The sequence below is a fragment of the Ruditapes philippinarum genome, unplaced genomic scaffold (genome assembly GCF_026571515.1).
Source record: "Ruditapes philippinarum isolate M1 unplaced genomic scaffold, ASM2657151v2 ctg789_1_1_1_1, whole genome shotgun sequence".
NCBI classification, from domain to species: Eukaryota; Metazoa; Mollusca; class Bivalvia; order Venerida; family Veneridae; genus Ruditapes; species Ruditapes philippinarum.
The window spans coordinates 272,824-297,116 of NW_026859418.1; the positions used below are offsets into that span (position 1 = coordinate 272,824).

Below are 24,293 nucleotides of genomic sequence, written 5' to 3' on the forward strand. Positions count from 1 at the left end.
TGAACATTCCTGTTTTGTAATGATAACAGGCGTCTGCCTATAAGTTTTTGAAACTTCGTTTCGCTATCACTTAATAATATTTCTGAAACAACATCTTTGCCAAATAAATTATACAAAGTTTTAAACAATTCTTCGCGAAAAATGTCCATTCTATTACAAGTTACAACAACATGTTTTATGATATCATAGCAGAGTGTTCCAGAGTGTACATACATAAATTGATAATCTCACATTGAACACATGTTTTGCTAAAACAGTGTTTGGCATGTCACATAATTGTCTTAAAAACCCTAGTTTTCTAAGCTCTATTTCAGATTCAATATTTTTCCAGCCTAACATACTAAGACACATATCCGTTCGTGTTAGCACAGAGAACCCTTGTATCTTTTTTGCAGCTAGTCTAACAAATCTATCAAGTCGTTTATAGTCAGTTTTCTTAAGGTTAGACATGAATTCACAACCATACAATAATCTAGGTATACAAATTTTTGAAATAAGCGAAGCCGATTTGATTGGATTTACGTGGACCGGGTCTATTTTAAGTGATAATAGAGAAAAAAGGGATGTTTTTGTTTTTTTCGCATGCACGCTCGACCTTGTCTGTGTCATTTAGTTTGTCATTTATGTTTAACACTATAAACCTGATCAATAGGACAACCTCCTATTAATAGTTGAACCTGTGGTGTTTTTCGTCTTTTACCAAATACTATAATGTTACTTTTCAGTGGGTTTATGTTGTACCTTTATTTACATGTATATTTATGTGTAATATCAAGCATTTCTTGAAGGCCGGTGGGGTTAGTTGCTGATAGGGCTATATCATCTGCAAGAGTTGTCGCCCCTACAGAAAGATGTAGAATGTTTAATCCTAATTCACTATTTTCTAATTCGTTTATCAAATCATCTATAAACAATTTATATATCCAAGTAGAGATCGTCCCTCCTTGTCTAATGCATTGTCTTACTGGGAAGAACGTAGATTGAAGGCCATTAGCAGCGACACAACTAGACATATTTGTGTGTGCGTCAACTAGAAGTGTCCAAATTTTACCAGTTATACCTAATTTTGACATTTTGTAGAAAACACCATCTAACCAAACCGTATCAAAAGCCTGTTTAGTATCTAACATGCATACATATACATTACTATTTAGTTCATTATTCTGGTAAATGCCTTCTTGTAAATTAAAGGATGCTGTTATTGCTCCTGTGCTCATTTCTTATTGGAAAATTTGACTCGGACTTTATAGAAAATAAATTTCTAATTACAACCCTTTATTAACATGAAATGTAAATTTGGTAATACCTTTACAAATAATGCTTTTTGGAACTTACAATATTGATAAATGTTCATTTGAGCATCATATTTATGATTTAAACCTGAATCTTTAATGTTTATAGTGATTTGTAAAGAAGACTGTCACATTTTCTCATTATATATGTTTTTTTTTTAAAGTTTGCCAATAGTATAATATTTCCCTTGAATTTTCAATTGCATCTCACTATCTTTTTTATCACATCATGGCATTTATTTCTCCACAACTTACGGTTAAAGTAAACCACTCTTTACAATGCTTAATTAAGTGATCCCTTTCATTGCGGGCCTCTGAATTTCGCCAGAGTACCAGTCTGGTCGATACGTACGTGTTATTTTTGTCAAATAATGTTTTAATCATACCTATATGGAACATCAAGCGAGTTATTTTGCTCTGTAATAGTCTGAATTAATTATATCAAAATTGATATCATTCATATCATTTTTAGGTAATTGTTTATTTAAATTCTTATAATAATCGATCGTTTTATACGAATATAAGCACTTGCCTCCCTTTTGTAAACGCCAATTATTGCTGATCGCTTTAACTTAAATTGGAGTCTTTAGTTACTCTAGTAGAATATTAGATTTATTGCTTGAGACCAAACTCTTTAACAACATGGGCCCATTTGCTATTATTGTGAGTAGTTAATGTTCATATCTCCAGTTACATATATAGATTATGCAATTCTGCAGTAAAATATTAATTGCTACTCAAAAAATCAATACACGACTGGTTACTGTTAGGTGGCCTGTATAAGAAATTTAACAATACATATTTATTGTTTGAAAATTTAACCTGTAACCAAACAGATTCAATATAATGGGATTCTGTGTCCATTCGGTTTCTATAAGAAACTTGTATCTTAAGTTTATATCAAAATTCCACAACCACCGTTTAAGGCCCTGTTTCTCCTTTCAAAAGTAAAAAGGCTTTCGACCTACGTGATCGAGGCATTCACATTAAAACTCCAAAGGGTGTTAAATAGCTGATAAACACCGCTCAGACCAATAGTATTTCTTAAATAAATATACTGCAATGTATGCATTTATTCTACACTGAAAGACAATTTTAACGGATCACTTTCAAAATCGATTCCATAGATAGGCCTTCTCTAATTTCAACTGGTTTCGCTACTTTCTTCACATGATTTCAAGACAACCATTCAAAGAGTTGTGATCTAAAACATTTACATTTCATTAAGCAACTTCCGACTAGACAGACAAGCGGTCTTCATAAGTTATGTGTTTAAATCACATAGTCCTTAATTATCACTATAAATTATAATATTATAAATGATAAGACAGGGATGTCGCTTCATTTATGAATTTATTCGGTAATAAATGATTTAATGAAATAATCGTATAATGTTGTAAATACATTTTGTCATATGATTTTTGCTATGATTTTTGTGTGATTTTTTTAGCAGTCAAGGGAACTAAAACCGATTAGATATTGTTTTTTTTTATCATTTTATGGTTCTTGATTTCTGTGAGCTTGATTGGTTTATACTCACAATAGCGTACGTCTACGCGTTAATTTGACAAGACATCTAACATATTCTCAAATATAAAAGTATTCTTAACATATAATAAATCAGGAGATGGTGTTAGGGGCGGGTTGTTCGTGAAAATGTCCTATTAAATGTCCGAATGAACTTTGCAAGTGAATTATTTATATATCTACATACAAACATACATACATGCATGTATTGCAGCAAATTAAAAATTTCTATTCTACTTCTTGAAATATAATTTGTCTATAGATTACCTTGTTAAATTCAATAAAAATCTAGGAATAGAGCAGTTTTGAAAATGGGTGTGTGCTCATTAAGTTTGTGAAAGGGGCAGAAATATAATTATGATTGATAGGATGACATAAAGTCAAATGACATCGAATAATTTAGTGAAGTGCATGTGGTAAAACAACGCTGGTAGAATAAATGTGGAATGACAGCTATGTAAATCCTTGGTTCTTTAAGACACTCATTAAAAGCCATATTATCAGTTTTTAATGTAAATTTCGTTAGTTTAAATTTTGTTCAATCGGAGGAAATCGATCCCATCAAGTAAGTAATTACGGAGAATTATAAATTCATGATCCTCGCAACTGCGAGTCTGAATCAACGGCATGTTTGTTCCATGATGAGAAAAGAAAAAAAAGTCTAGCGCCATCCATCTTCCAACGCTGAATCTGTTGAAGACAGCTTGCCGTCATTTGCTGCAAGCTATTGAAAAAAGTTTACAAAACTGGTACAGAATTAAGAAACACTTGTTTGGGAACTGACTTGGCAGTATATGACTGAAACCAATTTTAAGCATTAGCATGCGGAGACTGTTACAGTAACATTTGTAAGCTGCTTGGTACCTGATGAGACAACGGGTACATCTTGTTAGTCGTAAAGCTGTTTTATTTCTTATTTGATTTGATTGGGTTTTACGTCACATCGACACAGTATAGGTCATATCGCGACGTTCTGGGACAGCTATACTGGTGGAGGAAGACCTCAGGTGCCCCTCCGTGCATTATTTCAGGCACGAACGGGCACCTGAGTAGAACCACCGACGTTCCGTAAGCTAGCTGGATAGCTTCCTCACATGAAAGAATCCAAGTCCCTGTCGGGATTCGAACCCAAAGCGGTGAGGGGCAAGTGGTTTGAAGTCAACGACCTTAACCACTGGGCCACGGACGCCCCTTTTATTTCTTAAATTTGAGAAAATTGGATAACGTTGAAAAAATATGCAGACGAGATTTTTAGCCGACGACAATTTTCCCAGCAAACAAATGGTTAACAAATCAAATCCGTAGACTAAGAACACAGAGTTTGTCTTTTAATCTGTTAAACATATAAAAAACATATAAAACTTTTTTGACATTTTTGCTGCATAATATTTCACAATGTAGTCGGAATTAGGGCTTAATTAGGCCATACATTCCAGTTAAAATTGCAGAGGAATTTTATCATGTTTATTTGTTTATATCAACGAAGCATTTAATTGTTAGACCGCTACTCGCTATTTTCATTTCAACCATTCTATTTTTCTCTTTCAGCTACTTGATCTACAACTTTCTTAAGTACAAATAGATTTTAATCTGATACGAGGAAATGACACGGATAAGAGACTTCCAGCAGGAGTGGACGGATAATACAGTTGTCACTTTACGATAGTTCATTGGTCATTTTAAAATTATAAACTGAAATAAAGGAATCTCATTGGCCATTCATAAATTAGTAAAATTAATCTAAAGGATCTTTCTGAAACTAATATACCAATAAATGTTATGTCAATTGTGACCAAAGTATTATTTGTACACATGATGACTGTCATTATTAATTTCACGCTGAGCTAACATTTCTTAATGTATTAAAAACGCCGATATAACCCATGCGCGTAAAAACAGGTATACTCGGCCGAGTATCTTTTTAAAGATACTTCTTATTTCTTTTACGCTACATTTATGTATATTAATTTGTAAATCATTAAGATGTCATATTACAGTAAATATATATTCACTCATTAAAATAATGGATCTAAGTACTGCAAACATGAAAATTATTATTTTTAATTAATATGAAAGAATATTTAAAAATTAAAACAATAAATATGCAAATACTCCCAAAAGACATCAAGTTTTACAAGGAAAACAAAAAGTCAGAAAAATGTAAGAGAGGACGTTTTACAGTCTTACGTCTATCTGGATCATGAATTGTATGTTCTATGATTACAATCACACTGACAAAATTATGCACAGTTTTTACTTGCTGATGCATAATTTCATGAATACATGCCAAATGTTTGTTGTCAAGTTTTGGCTTTTACCTTGTTCGACGCAATTTTCACTTTTTTCAGTTTAAACAACAATGTAATCAAATCTGAACAAATGATAACCCCTAACGCAGTGCTCAAAACACTTGCTCCGACTGACCCCATTATCATTGACGACTGTCTCGAATCATCTCTACACACAAGCTTTGATTTTGAACGCGATGTGTTTTTAGTGTCTATTTTTGTGTCTTCAATTAGATGTTGGATAATTTCTTTTTGTGTCAGCCCGATAAATGTTTTGTTAGGGTAACAAATGCATGCCATAATATAAATTCTTGACAAATTCGATGGCGGTACAGTTGGACTTGGCGTGGTAGTGCTTGTTGTAACTGATAAAGAAGATAAACAAAAGGGAGCTGAACCATTCCAGTTCCCATCTGACATACAAACCCTAGTTTCCGATACTGTCAAATTATATCCAACAAAACAACTGTATGTCGCTGTACTCAAATACGTAAAGCCTGAAACTGATACAATACCGTTTGCAGGGTCGACAGAAGCCACCACAGTTAACCACAACCGCACAATGGGACAGAACCATTTCCAATTTCCATCAAGAAAGAACATGTTCTTTCGAACTGGACCCAGAACAGGTTGAATCCCTGTAAGAACAAAACTATATGACGCAGTGCTCAAAAATGTTGAACCAGATAATGTGACGCTTCCGTTTGAAGGATCTTGTAAAATGCCACAGTCAATGATATAACAAGATGGTTCGGACGCATTCCAGTTTCCATCAGAAAGACATGTTCTTTCGATGCTTCCTGACAAGTTGAATCCAGTTAAACAACTATATGTCGCTGTTCCCATAAACCCATAACTTGAAATGGAAACTGATCCGTTTGAGGGATTCAGCAAAACACCACAGGCAATGTAAGTGCAAGACGGAGCTGAGCCGTTCCAATAACCATCTGAAGTACAGAGTCGTGTAGCGGAACCTGTTAAAAAGTATCCGTTCAAACAAGTGTAAGTTGCTACACTTGCAAACGTTGAACTCGGCACTAAAACGCTTCCGTTTTCTGGGTTGGAAATTGGACCGCAATCAACTATAATGCAAGATGGGGGAGAATTGTCCCAATTTCCATCAGACATGCAGGTCCGTGTTGATGACCCAGTTAAAACAAATCCTATAGAACAATTGTACCTAGCTGTATTCATATATGTTAAGCCTGACAATGTCACGGAACCGTTTGCAGGAGATACCAGATCACTACAATTTACTGGTTCACAAGTAGGAGCATTTCCAGACCATATCCCATCTGTCTGGCACGTTCTTGGAACGCTTCCGGTAAGGATAAAACCCGTATTGCAATTGTATACTGCATCGTTATTGAGCGTGGTTTCATTTGTGTGAACCAGACCGTTTAAAGGGTTTGTCAAACTTCCACAGTCTGTCAAAAAGAGAAAAAAGACTTGAATTAAAACAGTCAACTAAGAAATACCCACACATTAACAGCAACATGATTATCAGAAATAAATAAAAAAAGTTTTCATTTCATCTTATATCGTGTGATAAATACAGGACAACCTCTGTAAAGCAAGATCCTTTGAAAGACAAATACTTTTTTTAGCTCCTGATGGGTGTTGCTCTAGAGATGTTGAATTTATTGTGAAGTCTTACTGTAGGGAAGAATTGAAACTGTTGTTGTAAAGTGGTTATTGCTGTACATAGGGCCACTATGTAGATTAGATCAAACTTTACCATATTCTGTTGATAGTTCACTTGTTTATATCTCTGATGACATAAACTTTATTGGTAATTGGTGTATTAAAACATTCTTAGTTGATATAGTATCAGAAACTTCTAATGATTTTCCAAATAAGTCAAAGCTAAACATTATAAGATGTTATATATGATAGGAACATTCAATCACATGAACAGATTTTATTCGCATAACGCAATTTTGATATGTAATAAATATAAACATATTGTAAACACATCAACCACTATTTTTTAAAGCAGCATGCCTCCATATTTATGCTTATTTTTTATGAAAATTCTGAAAATGTACTTAAAAGTAAAATATTGTAAAGTGACCAAAGAAAGGGATTTTCACATTACAAATGGCGATTACAATCCACGTAAATTACCAAAACGAGGCCAAAATATGTAAAAATGGACCTTATTTACTGCGTTAGTCACGCAATAAAAATATGGTGATAAATTTAGTAAAATCAGTCATTAATCTCACATATTATAATGTAAGTTATTACGTGAATCATGAATCTTTTTTATTTTTCTTAAAAATACGTTTTTTTCTTGTTTGATTTTCTTGTACATAATAAATATATATGTACCTGATATACCAAAAACTTGAACCTCGCACAAATGGAAGTGATCACCATAGCTTGCATTGATCTGTAGCTGGACAAACCTGGCAGTAGTGCCACATCTGAATGTAAATGGATATGTACTGTACATATAAGGAATGTAGTCATATACTGCAAGACTCGATTCCGTCAAACCCATGGACAAGACAATGTCATGTGCTCTGTCGACTGGAAAAATCTTATTTCAATTAGTTTAAACATAGCTTATTTGTAACAACGATGACAAAAATTGAAAAGAAAGCTACAGAGCTTATAAATGTTTTGTATATACCAATTACAAAAATTATGATACTATTTGTCACATTGTCTAAATATATAAGTTTACTACACAGTAAAAATGAATTAAACTGGTAATATACTCAAAATAAAATTTGTGACTGTTAGGTAAAGGTGATGAAAGATAAGTTCATTCGGATACAGTAAAATGGAAAATATCGCACTGTCTTTATAAACTGTTTTTAAAAAATTATCGAAAAAACAAATTGATTGTCTGTATACTATGGAAGCACTGGAGGGCCCTTTTTGACTTCTGACTTAATGACTTTTGACTTGGGAGTTATGACTTTTGACTTGGGAGTTTTGACTTTTAACTCAAAACTTATTACTTCTTAGTTGTGAAATTAATTAATTAAATCACACTTTAAGAGAGCACGTGAGTAATGAGCGAAAATGGCTGTGTTGTGCGTGTTGTTTTCTGTGCACTCTGTTGAAGACAACAGCTGGTGTGGTGCCACCTTACCTGCCTTTGTCGTCTCCGAATGTTGATAAAGCATCACTCATTGAAGAATATTTCAAACAAGGTTTTAAACCCAGTGAAATTCTTGGATTTTGCTACTTAAGTATGGTATTTTGTTGTCACTGCGTCAGTTGAACATGAAACGTCGAGGTGTACATTTGCAATTGCAGTTGAAAAACGTTGTTCGTGTAATTGGCACGGAAATGCATTATAGTGGACAGTCTGTCGGTTATCGGACGATATGGCGCCGGCTGAAAGTGAATCATAATATGGATGTAAACCATAAAGCTGTTATGGACATAATGAAGGCAATAGATCCAAATGGTGTTGAAATGAGAAAAGCACGTCGACTAAAAAGACGTTTCTATTATGCAAAAGGGCCAAACAATATTTGGCATTTAGATGGTTATGATAAGTTGAAACCATTCGGATTTTGTATACACGGAGCGGTAGATGGTTTTAGCAGGAAAGTTATCTGGTTAGAAGTTTCTGACACTAACAACGATCCAAAACTGATTGCGATATATTTTTTGGATGCATTGAAGCGCATTGAAAAAACACCTCGCATACTTCGTTGCGATGCTGGAACAGAAAACAGTGTTGTTTGTCTTCTACAGCAGTTCTTTCGGAATGCAGCAAGCGACCACTTTGCTGGAAGTCGCAGCGTTATTGTTGGAAGAAGCACTTCTAACCAGCACATTGAAAGATGGTGGGGTACGCTACGTCAACAAGGAATACAGTGGTGGATTAACTTTTTTTAAGGATTTCCGCGATTCTGGTCGTTTCAATAAACTCGACCAGATACATTGTGAAAATTTGAAAATTTGTTTTATGAACCTAATACAAAACACACCTGGATAGAATTGCTCAAACAGTGGAATGTACATGAAATTAGACCTCAGCACAATTCCGACGCACATTACGGAAAACCTGACATTATGTATTTTTTACCTGAAACGTTTGGCGCGCTTGATTATGGTACGGTGGTTGACAAACGTGATGTGACTTGTTGTAAAGACATGTATTCAGTTCCCAAAGAGAAAGCTTGACGAATTCAGCGAATTGGCATATCTGTTAAAAGCCAGACCTCCAATGCCAGTAGATGCCGATCTTCAGCATTGAATTTGTTCCTGTAATTGAATGATTTAGTGGCAAACTCGTATGAAGACTGAAGTCTTTTTGTAGCCATAAAGTTTGTTTTGTGAGAGAAATAAATGATCAACACGATTCATCTTTATCATCATCATCATCTACACATCATCATGATTATCATTATTAGTTTTGTTGACTGCAATGATGATTGTCATGATGATGCTCCTCATGATGAAGGTCGACTTTATAATTTAAAAATAATTATGTTTGTTGATGATAAGCAGAAGTTGATTTTGATGATAATGATTATAATCATGACGATGATGATAACTATATTAAGGATGATGATCGTGATGATATTGTAAACTATAGTATAATATATTTTATAGTTCATAACGTAAGTGGCATATGTTTATTCTTATGTTTGACAGTCAACTATAACAAACGAATATGTCACGAAAGTCAAATGTTATTTTCTACGTTCAAATACATCATGGCTCACAAAGGTCTGTTTGTAACCGTTAACGTTTCAGTCAAGAAAAACTACGGACCTGTGACAAGTGTAGACTGAATTAGTCTGTGCAGGTGTGCAGACTTACTAGGGCCTATATACTTAACTTTCAGTTAATTAGAATCTGGCTATTAAAATAAATTCACTGCCTTACGTTCATCTTTGTAGACCAAACGCCTAGTACGAAACTTACACAGGATATCTAGCCAGTACTGCCGTATTCTTCCTAGTAATCGCCCCAGGGCGCTTAGAAAATTGTGAAAGGTGGGTGCTTATTAGGAGTCAGGTCTTACAAAAGTATACAATATGTAAGAGTCACAGCTATGCAAATTCTGTTGATATCTCGTATTTAAAGTGGTCCCGTTTACTGACAAATCACTACAATGGGTTTAAAATGTGAATATTCACAGTCTTTCCTTGAACAGTGAAATTTTCTAGGCCCGCAGACATGCATAAAAATTTAAAAATGTCGATTGTGGTCAGTTTTTTTTTTTTCTTTTAAGACAATTTATTCTGGGCGCTTAACCACTTACAAATGGAAAAGAAGGGATGGGCGCTTATAGAAGCATTGACTCTTATTAGGGCGAATAGGTAGTTATCCGTGGTAAGGTCAGCTTTCAAGAATTTCCAGGATGACGCATTTGTAAAGTTAAGGACGTTTTAAACGATATTGCAATGACACTTCGTGCACAATGGTCTGACTTGTGACTTCGTATTTCTGACTAGAGACTTCCTATGTGTGACTTGACTTCTTACTTGTGACTTCCTACTTGTGACTTTTGACTTGCTACTTGTGAGTAGTGACTTCAAACACTTGTGGTCTTGACTTTTTACGTATCGACCTCTATTACAAATGCATGGAATTAATATATGGTTTGGGGATTGGCAAAGGAACAGATATTCAACCGCCATGCAGCTGTACGTGTATCATAAAATGCAACTAAAAATATAATTCGAGGGATTGGTGCAAAACAGTTGTATCTCCTTCTCTATCTAGTTACAACCGTTTCGCAATAATCCCTCAAAATGGATTAAACAACTAGACTTTTTCTAGCCCTAGTATAAAGCGCCAATGTAGGGCAAGGTCGTGCAACAAAACTAAGATTTTTTGTTCCTATTCCACCAGTCCTATTTTACTCTAGCAAATTTAAGATTGAAATAGCACAACTTTGGATACGAGACACCAGCACACGGAAGATGGTTCTTTTTGTTATATTTTCCTCTAGATGACAACAATATCATTCTCAGCAAAGCTTCTACTTAAGCTCACGCGAATTGAAAACTACAATAAGAGCGTCATGGGCAGCACACTCGACACTCGACTATTCTTAGTTCTTGGTAGTAAAATGAAAACCATCTTAGTCGACAAGGCAGTCAATTTTAACAAAATGCTTGACAGAGTTATATACCCATGTCTAGGGGTTGGGGTCATGGTGGTTAACAAGTCTGAAAAATTTGGACTTGGAACATAATTGATGTTGTATGAAAAATTGGACAGAACATTAAACTAACGCCGACGCCCGGATGAGGTGAAAGCTCTCCTTATTCTTCGAATAGTCGAGCTATAAATTACAGGATGTAAAATCAAGGACGATTAACACAATTGTGTACTAAAAGCACAACATGACAATATCTTTTTAAAAATGTTAGTATTTATTATAATATTGATTTAAAAAAGAACTTTTATTTAACAATAAACAATTGAATTAGAAAAAAATCAGTATTTATTATAATATTGATTTAATTTAGCAATAAACAATTGAAGTAGAAAAAGATTAGTGTTTAAAAATCACCAGGTACAATTACATATCACAGTAAGAACTGCCACTGTAAGATGAAGCGCGCTTTGACAATGTTAAAGGTTTTAGAAAATTCTATGTTCAAGGTCAAGGTCATCCTGGGGTCAAAGTCATGTGTACCTGCAGGAAGGTCATGTCCTAAGGAATGTTGTGTTCAAATATGAAGTAAACATGTTCACTAACAAGGAAGTTATGGGTCAATATTAAAGTTTTTTGAAAATTCTATGTTCAAGGTCAATGTCATCCAGGAGTTTTCAAGGTCATCAAGGAATGCGCCTGATAAAGGTAATGTCCAAAGGAATGTTATGTCCAAATATGAAGTAAACATGTTTACTAATGAGGAAGTTAACGCCAATGTTAAAGTTTTTATTAGAAAATTCTATGTTCAAGGTCAATGTCATCCAGGGGTCAAGGTTATCAAGGTATGCGCCTGGTGAAAGGTAGTGTCCAACCTTTTGTTCCATTTCTTGGAGCAGCGAACTAGTAGTTGGGGCTGTTTTTTCTTCTTTGCCTTTCTATTTTTAATGTTGTCTATGACATCCTTTATACGTTGTTTCCTATGTATGACCTGTAAATACAAAAAGATAAAATTTCGAAAGGTGCTTCATTTTGTTCTTCATTTTATCAACATTGCTTACCTGGTGTTTTAATAATATTATTTAATCACTGTTGCACAAGAGATAGTATTTTGTGAATTCAAACATTCTCAATTAATTGAAGTTTCAGAATTACAATTTTCTAATACTAACCATTAACGACACAAAGTATACTGTCATGAGATAATCAGATTACACATGGTTTAGTTGTTTTAATAAAACATAGCAAATATATTCCGTTACTAATCTTTATTACAAATGGCATATTCTTATTAAGGGGAAGTAATTATGGGAGAACAGGATACATATCGGTAAATAAAACAAAATCAAGTCGATGGCCTAAAAAAATTGAAGATGGGAAGGTAGCGGGCACTACTATGGAACAGAATTAGTGCATTTATTCCATCTTGCGTTATGTTATCGGGACTTACAATATGCTTGCTTCTATACTTCTTAATGACAATGAAAACCTGCGTTTTGCTGAATTCAATCATGCCTTATGATTACTGAATGCACTTTCATGTAATTGCAACCTTATGTGTTCCCTACTAAACCATCAAACTCACATATTTTAATATGCTATATATTTAATTGCATCTTTTATTAAGGACAACGTATTATGTTTGGTGTTTAAGATAACACCTCTTTGCTTGTTCTTGATATAACTATATGTAACATGGTAAGTTTCTGTCAGTACCTTTAATTTGCTATAAATCTGCCACTTATATTGTCGACATTATGTCACAAAAAATTATTAATTTTGATCAATAATTGGCGAATTTGATGTGTCTTAGCATACATATGCTTCAATATATTCACTGATTACAAATATAATGCACTACATGACCATTGCGCATCGACAACGAAGATGACAACGATAGCGATATTATAGTCGCATGTGACAGTACGCACTAAGCAGTTGGCAGTAAGCATAATGCGAGTTGCAATAATTTGTGTTCATATTATGACAGCAGGTGTCGCTTTGTCGGTACATCCCGTTATTTTCCGGATGATTCCATATTTTGGCTCGTGGAGTAAACAAAGTTACGTCCCCTTTATACAGGGTCGTATACAGAACAGTGTTAGTTGGGGACTGACATGTAAAGGGAAAATTTACTGAAAAACAAGAGAACACGATGCGACAGACGAAAAGTGCGTGTTTTTGAAGATTCCGCCAGCTTGTGGAAAAAAATGTTATATATGTCTCTAATAACTCATCCTACAAGTGGCAACTCACCTCTTATACAATTGTTTACACTTCTTTTTGAGCGTGTGTGATAGTCGTATGAGCAATAGTGAAATTGAATTTTAAGATATACTATGCTCAAACTTACGGTGGCACAAAGGTGACATGTGTGTGTGTGTTTATTTATATCGTGCGCACGAGATACTGTGTCGTGGCCACGGGTTACTAAGTCGTGGCCACGAGATAGTTAAGTCGTGAGAACGAGATACTATGTTGTGGCCACGAGTTACTAAGTCGTGGCCACGAGATAATTAAGTCGTGGGAACGAAATGACAAAGTCGTGGCCACGAGTTACTAAGTCGTGGCCACGAGATAAATAAGTCGTTGGAACAAGTTACCATGTCGTGACCACGAGAAAGTTTAGTCGTGGCCACGAAAAGTTAAGTCGTGCGAACGAGATAAATAACCAATCAAATTACACTATTTACATGAATTTTCCTAACAAGGATGCCCCTACTTCTCCTGTCCGTAAAAGTGCCATTTATACAAGTTATTGATTGGTCAAAGATTTAGCGTCATTGTGACCCTGATTTCTGACCAAATTGCCTAAAAATTATTAGGTGCCATCTACTGATCTTTTTAGGTTATATAAACTACGGCTTATTCTTTCTAAATCATTTATCAGACAAGGATTTTACATGACGTGTCATGTTTATCTGACCCGTGACCTCAAACATCCTTATGGGATATCTACTGTCCACGGGCAATGTCCCTACCCAATAAAATAAACCAGGACTAAGTCCCTCTCAAGTTATGGTATAAACAATGTGAACAGGCCGTTGTACGTACAAAATGACCAATTCTATCATAGAATTGTCCCAACAAAGGGCTATAACTTAGTCAAAATTATTGTCTGATTTCTGGGCCTTATGATCCTAAATACATGTATCAAGTTCAAAGTGAACACTTCAGTATTTTCAAAGATTAATGTTGCACGTAAATCTTTAAACAGAAATTTTCTAAGTTTTGAAAATCATGGTGTAATCTGATTTAATTATCTCGCCTGCACGACATAGTTATCTCGTTCCCACGACTTAAACGACTTAGTAACTCGTGGCCATGACTTAGTACAGTACAAACTTGATTTTTTTTTTCTGTAAAATAAAATAAATATAATTTGGCTTCACACAAATATTGTGCTTTAAATCCTTTACACTGTAAGTGGGCAGTATGAATATACATGTATAGTGTTATTACAAAAAAATATATGGAAGTTTCTTTTAAAGACAGACACAACTTTACTTTACCCGTAATAAGGAAAGCAGATTCCTATACATTATGTGTATGTGTTTTATTTAAAAAAAATATATTTATTACGAATTTTATAGATTTCAATAAATTTCTGTGATAAAAATATGTTACTGAAAGATGTGCATAGTATATCATTAAGCACAAATGTATGTGAATGTGGTGGTATGTGCGGGATGTCTGATCTATAATCAGACACACATTTGCCCAACATTTGAGCCGCGTCACGACAAAACCAACATAATGGGTTTGCGACCAGCATGGATACAGACCAGCCTGCGCGTCCGCACAGTCTGATCAGGATCCATGCTGTTCGCTTTCCAACTCTTTTACAAGTAGAGAAACTGATAGCAAACAGCATGGATCCTGATCAGACTGCGCGGACGCGAAGGCTGGTCTGGATCCATGCTGGTCGCAAACCCATTATGTTGGTTTTGTCGTGACGCGGCTCATTTGTACTTGACTATGCACATGTTACAAAAATAAACAACTTCTTTCCTTATTAAACATGTATATTTTAATGTGTTACATACCTATTCGCTACTATTAGTGACTCTGAGACATTCATTAAGTTAAAAGGCCAATAATTTTTGCTGCTTTTTAATGTCCAAGTCATTAGATAAAGACCTTCGCAGTACCTAGGCAGGTGCTTAACAACTGGATGACAGCATAATATGTTTTGGTAAGAAGACTATTGCATGAAACTGACACGTATATATTCCACCCCAGCTCATGAACGTATATTTGGGGGTAGGTGCAGCCCTTAAGCTAGGGCCTGAATCCGCCACTGTACGTGTACGTGTAACTGCCCCATTGAATAACTGTTTACGAGCATATTTTTTCTATTAGACTGTATACATATATAAAATTATATTGCATAATCCTTTACTACTTGTATTTATATTCTTTCAACTGCAATTTATGTATTAAGCGCTTAGTACGTATTTATATATGCATGTACGGAAAATTCCGATGATAGGCGAATCGTGGAAAAATTCCGTTGATATCGATAACAGAGTTCTCGCCCCTTAACAGTTCACAAATCGCTAGATATAGATTAAATTGTTTATCATAATGTAAGATGATCAAACATAATCCACAATGCCTCAGACACCGAGCTTTATTAAGCAATAATGGATATAAGCGAAAGCTAATAGTAAAAACGCCATGCGAGCTATAAATCAAATAAGTCACATTTTAACAAAATCCATCAGTGAACAAAAAATAGTCAACGGCTGCAAGCCAAAAAACTAAACCGTAAATGGTTTGTATAGAGCATGAACAAAGGTAGCTTATGCGTAAAGGTATATGACGTTAACATTTTAGTATTCCAAATGGCTTGTTCCAGTTTTTATAGTTATCACTCAATGAAAGAATTGGTCACTTAGAAATGTTTGAATGAAATAATGAAAAATGGAATCCAGCATAATGCAAAGTTTAACTATCATAAAGCAAGATGGAATCAAGCATAACGCAAGTTCTAATGTCATGTAGCAAGATAGAATTAAGCATAATGCAAGTTCCAATGTCATCAAGCAAGATGGAATCAAGCATAATGCAAGTTCCAATGTCATCAAGCAAGATGGAATTAAGCATAATGCAAGTTCCAATGTCATCAAGCAAGATGGAATCAAGCATAATGCAAGTTCCAATGTCATCAAGCAAGATGGAATTAAGCATAATGCAAGTTCCAATGTCATTAAGCAAGATAGAATAAATGCATTAATTCTGTTCCATACACTACAAACCAACATATTTTTTGATTTGGGTTAGCACAATTAAAAACTGAATCATTTTAGTTTAGAAGGACTAACTTTATCAAAGTTAATTCTTCTTTCAAGTAAACTTAAATTCAATGAATCTATGAAGCGAAAAGCACAGTATTACGGAATACCGTAAGGGCCATCGTGGTTGTACGTTATATTCCAGAGGGCGACAATGCGACAACACGATGGTGATAGTACGATGACTACAACGCGATAACACGAGGACGACAATGCTATAAACTAGCACATTATTGTCATCGTACTATCGCATTATCGCACTGTCGCATTGTCGTACTGTCGTCATCGCATTGTCGCCATTGCATTGTCGCGTTGTCATCATCGCACTATCGTACTATCGTCACTGTACTCTCGTACTATCGCCATCGCGTTGTCGCACTATCACATTGTTGCCCTCTGGATTATAATGTTCAACCACGATGGCCCTAACGGTATTCTGTACAGTATTATTGATAGCAAAGTTTTCTTTTATTATTTTGTTTTCTGACAAGGTCTAGCTGATCAACTAGCTAGCTGAACCAAAGTGTTTTTTAGCCACTTATGGCCTCCTGGGTCTAGTTCTGGCTTTCAAATATAATATGCCGTATTTTTATCTGAGGAGGCATTTTGTACAGTAAATGTACAGTAAACTAAAAATATGGAAACGTCGAATGTGTTTGACCAACCCGAATCCAGTGATAAATCTAATTCTCATATACATGGAGAGGACCAGATGAATAACCTTGATGAATAAAATTGGTGTGTAATTGTATTTTATGCATAATCAGTCATTTAAAGAAGAGTGTTTCTTTGTTTTTTAGTTTTGTGAATGGTATTAATACACTAAACGAAATCGATCATTCCGACAACCTTTTCTATGTACATGTATATATAGTGGTCAGAATAATTATGTATATATATACTTGTATAGAATAATTACAACGATTCTTGTATAAACACTTATCATAGTATCATCATTTTATATCAGTCAATACATTTTGTAATAATTCAATCTTAACAAGAAGCCAATAACTAATTTGGCATATATTTTGAAAACTCGAACTTATCTGCAAGTTTTAATCTTAGTACTTATAAGATTCATTAAGTATAGATTGTTTGATTGATGGAAGTTAGACTCGGTTCCCCCGTGAGCCTTGAAAGGAGTCACTTTTCTCACGTTGAGGGAGAGTGTTAATTTCTTATGGTAATCGCATCTAAATCTCAGTGAACAAAAAAACACAGACCGTCCAAATTGTATTGCCCGATTAGTGATGGATATGTATAACATCGCTAAATTACATTATTTAAGAAGAGTATTCAAGCAAACTTTAAAAACTTACATCATCTGACAAATCGCTGTCCGCCATGTTGCATCTCCTGGCTTAAAATGAGCGGCAATGCATCATCACAAATTACAAGTCATAACTTAGAAGTCACAAGTCATAACTCCCAAGTCAATAGTCAAAAGTCATTAAGTCAGAAGTCAAAAGGGCCCTCCAGTGCTTCCATAGTATACATACACTTAACGAAACTTATAAGTACTCCGATTTCAAACTTGCAGGAAAACTCCGGTTTTCAAAATATATACTAAACTTGAAGGTATTTGATTGTTTTTACAATGGTGATCTCAGTAACTGATTTTCTGTTAAGTTTGAGTTATTGTAAAATGCATTTACTATTATAAAATGATGATACTATGATTAAAGTTTATACAGTATCGACTTAGACTAGTTATAGTAATTCTAACACAATATAATAAAAAATTGGTCGGAGTACTTATAAGTTTCGTTAAGTGTATAAAAGTAAAACAAATTGATTGTCTGTATACATATAAAAGTAAACATATGAAATTACAAAGTCATTTACAAATGTCCGGCTCATATAAGGAGTTGGTTGATTTTTGAATTTCTATACACATTTTTATATAAGTTGTAAGAAAAATAATAGGACATCTTACTGTTACTATCGAGTCTGTTGTACAACACAACACGATTTATTCTGTACATTGCCCCTAAATCAACTTTCCACCATGGTCCTATTTCCCAGTCAGTGACGAAACATGAATTTGCATATTTGTCCTGGGTAGTATCGCCGTCGACGCCAAGGGGAGACCTAAATGTGAAAGCATCTCCCCAGGCTGTCCAAAGCGTCGACATGGATGTGGATTTATTCAATGCTACATTTGAAGTTCCTGTAATTTTATTGATATAATTAAAATGAATTGCAACAAAATATCGATGAGATACTACATTTTCAGAAAATTATGGAATGTATTATTTTTCTCATGAAAAGTAAAATTTAGGTTGAAATTGTGTACTACTTTTAACAGTGTGTATACACCTGAAATTCTTAAACCATGATCACAGACACCATATGGACCAAAATAATTAATTTGCATCTTCTGGTAATTGTAGATATTTTCTTATTGCTCTGGCTTCCTCAAGGTCATTGTTCTTTTATAATTATCAATAGGTAATACTTATTTATGTACATTTTTTGTATCTAATGAAACATTAAAACTTTCTATCAGTTTCATCACATCTACTTAATTAGCAACTTTTAAGATTTTTGTTGCCGATTGTCCTAATTTAAATGTGGTTTTATTTGTTTTATTAATGTGCCCCTGCTCCGGTCGATTCTAGCTCCCACGTTTTTGTCCCGTATTTATTCGGTGTTTTACCGCGAGGAAAGAACAAATGAAAAGCGGAAACAAAAATGGATGACCAAACTGGCAATTATTAGCTCCATAGAAATATTTCGCAAAGCATTAAGTCATTTGCATTCTAGATGATATTCATTTGTCTTCACCCTGCGGTAAGCCTTTGCCATCACATGGTGAAAAGGCGTTAACCACAACTTTTACGCGCAACGTCAAATTATCATACACCGTATCTTTCTTACAAAATAGATATCATGCCTGCATACAACAAGAAAACAGATGATAATTTACCCAAAACAAGGTAAAATAATCGAAGTTGTCATTCCACCGAATGTGTCATTTAACTTGAAGCTTAATAGTCTTTACTACATGCAAAATGCTTCACCATCTTAAGATAGTGAAAACAGTTCGGACATACTGTGAACAATATTGCTTTGATTGCAAAATATAAGGACTCTCTAGTCCGTTTAGTTCATATGGCATCGAAATGCAATATAACTATGTACATTATCGTCGTTTGAACAAGTTTCACCACTTTAATACCCGTTTTTGTATTTTCTGATCACAATGCTGACATTCAATATCTTCCCGACAATCCTAACCACAAAACGTAGTTCTCAAAACAGCTTAAACGTAGCGATGTAAAAGAAAGAAATATTTTTATTGCGTTACAAGTATCCAACGAATTATAACGCATTCAAAGTTTAAAAGTAGCTTTGGCTTATAAAATTGTCAATAAAAATGCACAATCACAAATTACGCGGATGAATATCATTTTAATCAATGATAAATAGATTTTCGGACTTTCACAATGTTAAGGTCATCACTCTATTTACAGCTTTCGGATACATGCACAACAATAACATGTCATGTACTACAAAATGATTAATAAAAAACCAGTAGAGCGCGATTAATTGACGGAAGATTATTTCATTTGAATATGTTTGCGAAATTCTCCAGTTCGCTATTCATTGTACTATCGCGAGATTTCATTTTTAATAATCAAACACCCCCCAATCGGAATGATCGGTTATTATGACCGACTAAAATACCCGAGAAGTTGTAATTGCCCTTTCACAAAATCTGATTTCATTCTATAAGAGGCGCCGCGCTTCGGCGCGGACGTCAAAAATTGTTTAGCTATTTCCGTAAAGCTTCGGATTATTGTGACGTGTTATTTAGACTGTCTGAAAAATAAAGTAAGGATGTTGACTCTAGGACAGGGACGAATTTAGGGCAATCGACGATCGAAAATCATTAGGGTCTTGTAAGTTAAGCACCCGATAATTCAATCCACGTAAACAAAACGCTGTTTTTTTAGCGATGCCGATAAATAAATCTGACTGTCGAGTAGTGAAATATTATATACATGTCTGACTGTCTGGGCGAGAAGATTTTCGCTAAATTATTTACATCAGTGAAGTGTTAAAAAGTGAACAAAATATTTCGAAATTAATAATGGAAATGCTAACTTTAGAACCATTTGATTTGCTTCCCATCTTTTCTTATAACTTCCCCGTGGTCCAGGGGTAACACGCTCGTTTCGGAAGTGAAAGGTCTGGGGTTCATTTCCCAGTAAAGGCAACTATTTTTTTCTATTTATTCTTTTAGTATCTTTTTAGCGATTTGAACAATTTTTCTTAAGGAATTAGCCACTTTATACAAGGATAAAGTGTGACTGTCATAAAAATGTACATAAATGATTTCATAAATGCCATGCAAAATTCCATATGTATCAAAGTCAAACTGCTTTAGCAAAAAATCTAAACGCGTTCGCTACAACTCGGTGCCCTGCAAGATGAATTATAATATATCAAAACAACTTCTACAGGAAAATACATACAGATATACAGTACGCAAAGATCAGAAAATATCACAGAGCTTGCAGCCCTTTGATTTCTATATTTTTTGACATGATTTTGATGTTTCTACGTGTGTACTTTAGGTACACCGCATTATTCGTCCTTATATCATCGCATTTTTCTGCTGTTTTTTTTCCAATAATGTCGATCAACGAGAGATATTTACATGTGGATTTATGCATTTGTAGAAATTTGAAAAAACATGTACATGTATATAAAAAATCAACTTACTAGTCTATTGAGACCATTGCACTTATCTAACTGGTATTTTGGACATTCGACCTTCAAGTCTTCCATAAAATAACATTTTATTAATAAAAGAGGAAGTGAACAGAAATTCCATCAAATAAAACATATTTGTCATGTGGTAGCAAAAACAAGTCGTCTTTAAAGCCCAGGTTTTTTTGTGACAAGTCATGTTGGGTCGACACAAAATTTTGAAAACACTATTTCTTCGAAATAATGATGTTTTGCGAATTGTGTTGTGCTATTTTAGCGATGAATTGTTTCAAAAATTCGATGGAATAATTAAAAAGTTGGAATAAGTTTGCAATGTATAGCAGTAAAATATTTTATAAGCAATTTCCTAAAATTTGATTAGCCTTCCATTACTATTTTGTCCAGAAAGAAACGGTGTATTGTGACGTTGCGCGCAATCGCAACTTTTCGGCCGTTTCTATAAGTCTTCGGATAAAGACATTATAGATAACAGCCGAGGACATTTCGATTGACGTTGCGCGGGAAAGTTATGTTAAATGCCTTATCACTGAGCCATACATGCTTCAAAGCATCAGACTGACAAACTTCAATTTGTCATATTCAAATCATAGACAGTTCAAAAATGTGAAGCTAGACAAGCCCATTTAAAAATTCAGTATGTTAAATGTCAAAGATTAACATATGGTTGCTTTTTTGTAATATATTACCTTCAGGTTCACATTGACGCAGGTAAACGTCTACATTCCAGCCTTGTGCATGCTCAATGCTACAAGAATCCAAGCAATTTGTGTACACCCAACATTCCATTGTGCCCGGCTCGTACAGGACAGCACAGCTTGTATTAGTTGTGAGACACCCAGACAGGCATGTCTGTACGTCGACCCCAGTATAATACGAGTCATAAGGGATAGATGAGTTAACCCTATAGCCCGATGACAAGGTAAAATCTTCACAAACTAAATATATATTCAGAGATTATATGGCAAATTTCAAAGCCAAATTAAAACTTTTTGCTACCAGTATTGAGTCAGGTCAGCCGTTCCTGCATGACCAGGCTCTATATTATTGATTTAAAACTCTGAAATCGTAAATCTATTAATGTCAAAATAACGTTTAAAGCATTACCTTATCACAAATACCAGGCATACAAGTTGCCGTCTAAATATTGAAACTATGTTATATGAATTGTACATCATGTTATCAAAAATACACAATGTATACAATTAAAGAAAACCCCGGGAAAAGCTGGTATTTGAGTCCCAAACATGTCTTTTAATAACCACACATGTCTTTTAATAATAATAATAATAATAATAATAATAATAATAATAATAATAATAATAATAATAATAATAATAATGATGATGATGATGATGACGATGACGATGATGATGATGATAATGATTATTATTACATTCAGATAACTAGTAAATTTGTACTTAAGATCTCTGAAACCTTATAAATTACAAAAAAATGTACTCAAATTATTTATGTTTTGAAAAAAAACCCACAAAGATTCATTATAAGCTGAAACTATTTCATGCAACCTTTAACAGCATACATTGCACATGTAGTTAAGCTCAGAATCAACAAATTCAACATATCTTGATGTATAATTTTAGTAAAAAATCCTTCGTCTATATTGTCTCATGTATGCAATTCTCAAAAGCTACAGTAAAATTATCAACTGTCATATCATACGTATGCGGCTTAGTAGATTAACATAAATAAATATAAATTTGTGTTAAAACATCTGTAGCGTATTACACGATAGTATAAATGAGCGGAAAATTTACCAGTATCACAGGTTTTCCTGTGAACAACGCTACCCTTTTTATACACCACTTGATCATCGCAACTGTTTTGGTAACACGTGCCCGTCAAAGATGTATATTCAACGCTCCAAACAACAGAATACAGAAGAAGTCTTTGCATACATTGTTCCTCTGTTAACAAAAAACCTGTACTTTCTATCATAACACAACTCCCAATCACTTCACAATTGTAACACGTTCTCACATCTGGACAGGCCGCACCAGAAAGAGCAAAGATTTCTAAAAACAAATGGATAGGGATTTTAATGTATGTAAGTGCACGAAGACATAGGAAAACGGCACAAAATACCTCTGTCGAATGCAAATGGGAATTTGAGGCAAAATGCTTACATCACCAGATGTCTAAATTTGCCATACCCATTTGTCTAATTTCCTATGCTTGTTTTTTGTTTGCTGATATACATAATTATATAAATAGAGGATATTGAATGAGTGTAAGTTCAATACTGAATTTATTGCACGAGTTGAATAAAATTATATTATGCGAGCCTCTGGCGAGCATAATATTATTTTATTCAACGAGTGCAATAAATTCAGTAATGAACTTACACGAATTTAATATTCTTTTTATCACATACCCAAAATAAAGACCGTTTAAAGAGAAATAAGAGTCATTTTTCATTGACGCGTCTATAATATAACGCTAACATTTATCGCGTCTTTACACTATGTTTGTATAACGCTAATGACGTCACGTCAAAATATATGCACGGCCGTGCAATACCATATTTACGGAGTCGCAAAATCGGCACGGGTGTGTGATAACTTGTTTTATTTAGTCTCCTTTTTGTGTCAAGTTTGTTTAAAGTTATCAAAAAATGTTTATCTAATAATGAATAATGTTTGAATGATTCAGTTACATGTAAAGTATAAGGAATATATCAGGAAAGTCATGTTATGAAGTCATATTTAAATACTTACCGAATAAAGCGCAAGACAGGAATAACTGGTACTTGAGCCTCATAATTATTATACTCTCAAAAATGAGAATAAATAACTTTCGCACTTTAAAAAAAAAAATTTAATACTTTATATTTATAAAAATATATTACAGGAAATGTATCCATATAATTAACAAAACGATTTACAACTGTTCAATGACAGCATAACTTTTGTTTCTGTCCGAGTAACATTATTATTTAAAATCAAACATTTGTCAATAATCAGCCGTTATTTAGCCCGATTGGCATGATGCCAATGACCTTGTTTGTTCAACCTACTAACGTTTTCGTGTTGTTAGGGTCATTTGGACT

At 34.2% G+C, this 24,293-nt stretch overlaps 1 protein-coding gene across 1 annotated transcript; it reads right to left on the reverse strand.

Annotated features, from left to right (window-relative positions):
- Positions 1-3,480: 3,480 nt before the first annotated feature.
- On the reverse strand, positions 3,481-24,080 carry LOC132756443 (CUB and sushi domain-containing protein 3-like). The gene is made up of 7 exons (XM_060747516.1): positions 23,962-24,080; positions 23,002-23,259; positions 21,913-22,161; positions 18,423-18,656; positions 7,442-7,642; positions 5,138-6,534; positions 3,481-3,543 (listed from the first exon to the last, which is right to left on the reverse strand). Exons 1-7 carry the CDS (start codon positions 24,002-24,004, stop codon positions 3,481-3,483), a joined length of 2,445 nt encoding a protein of 814 aa, XP_060603499.1. The 5' UTR covers positions 24,005-24,080.
- Between the last annotated feature and the right edge of the window lie 213 nt (positions 24,081-24,293).

Bases quoted from the DNA above. Each gene is read 5' to 3' on its own strand.
- LOC132756443 (XM_060747516.1), bottom strand. From the start codon at position 24,004: ATGAGGCTCAAGTACCAGTTATTCCTGTCTTGCGCTTTATTCG. The intron at 23,260-23,961 runs GTAAGTATTTAA...ATTTGTTTTTAG, and splicing joins CCTGTCTTGCGCTTTATTCG to AAATCTTTGCTCTTTCTGGT. The intron at 6,535-7,441 runs GTACATATATAT...TCTTTTTGACAG, and splicing joins TCAAGTTTTTGGTATATCAG to ACTGTGGAAGTTTGACAAAC.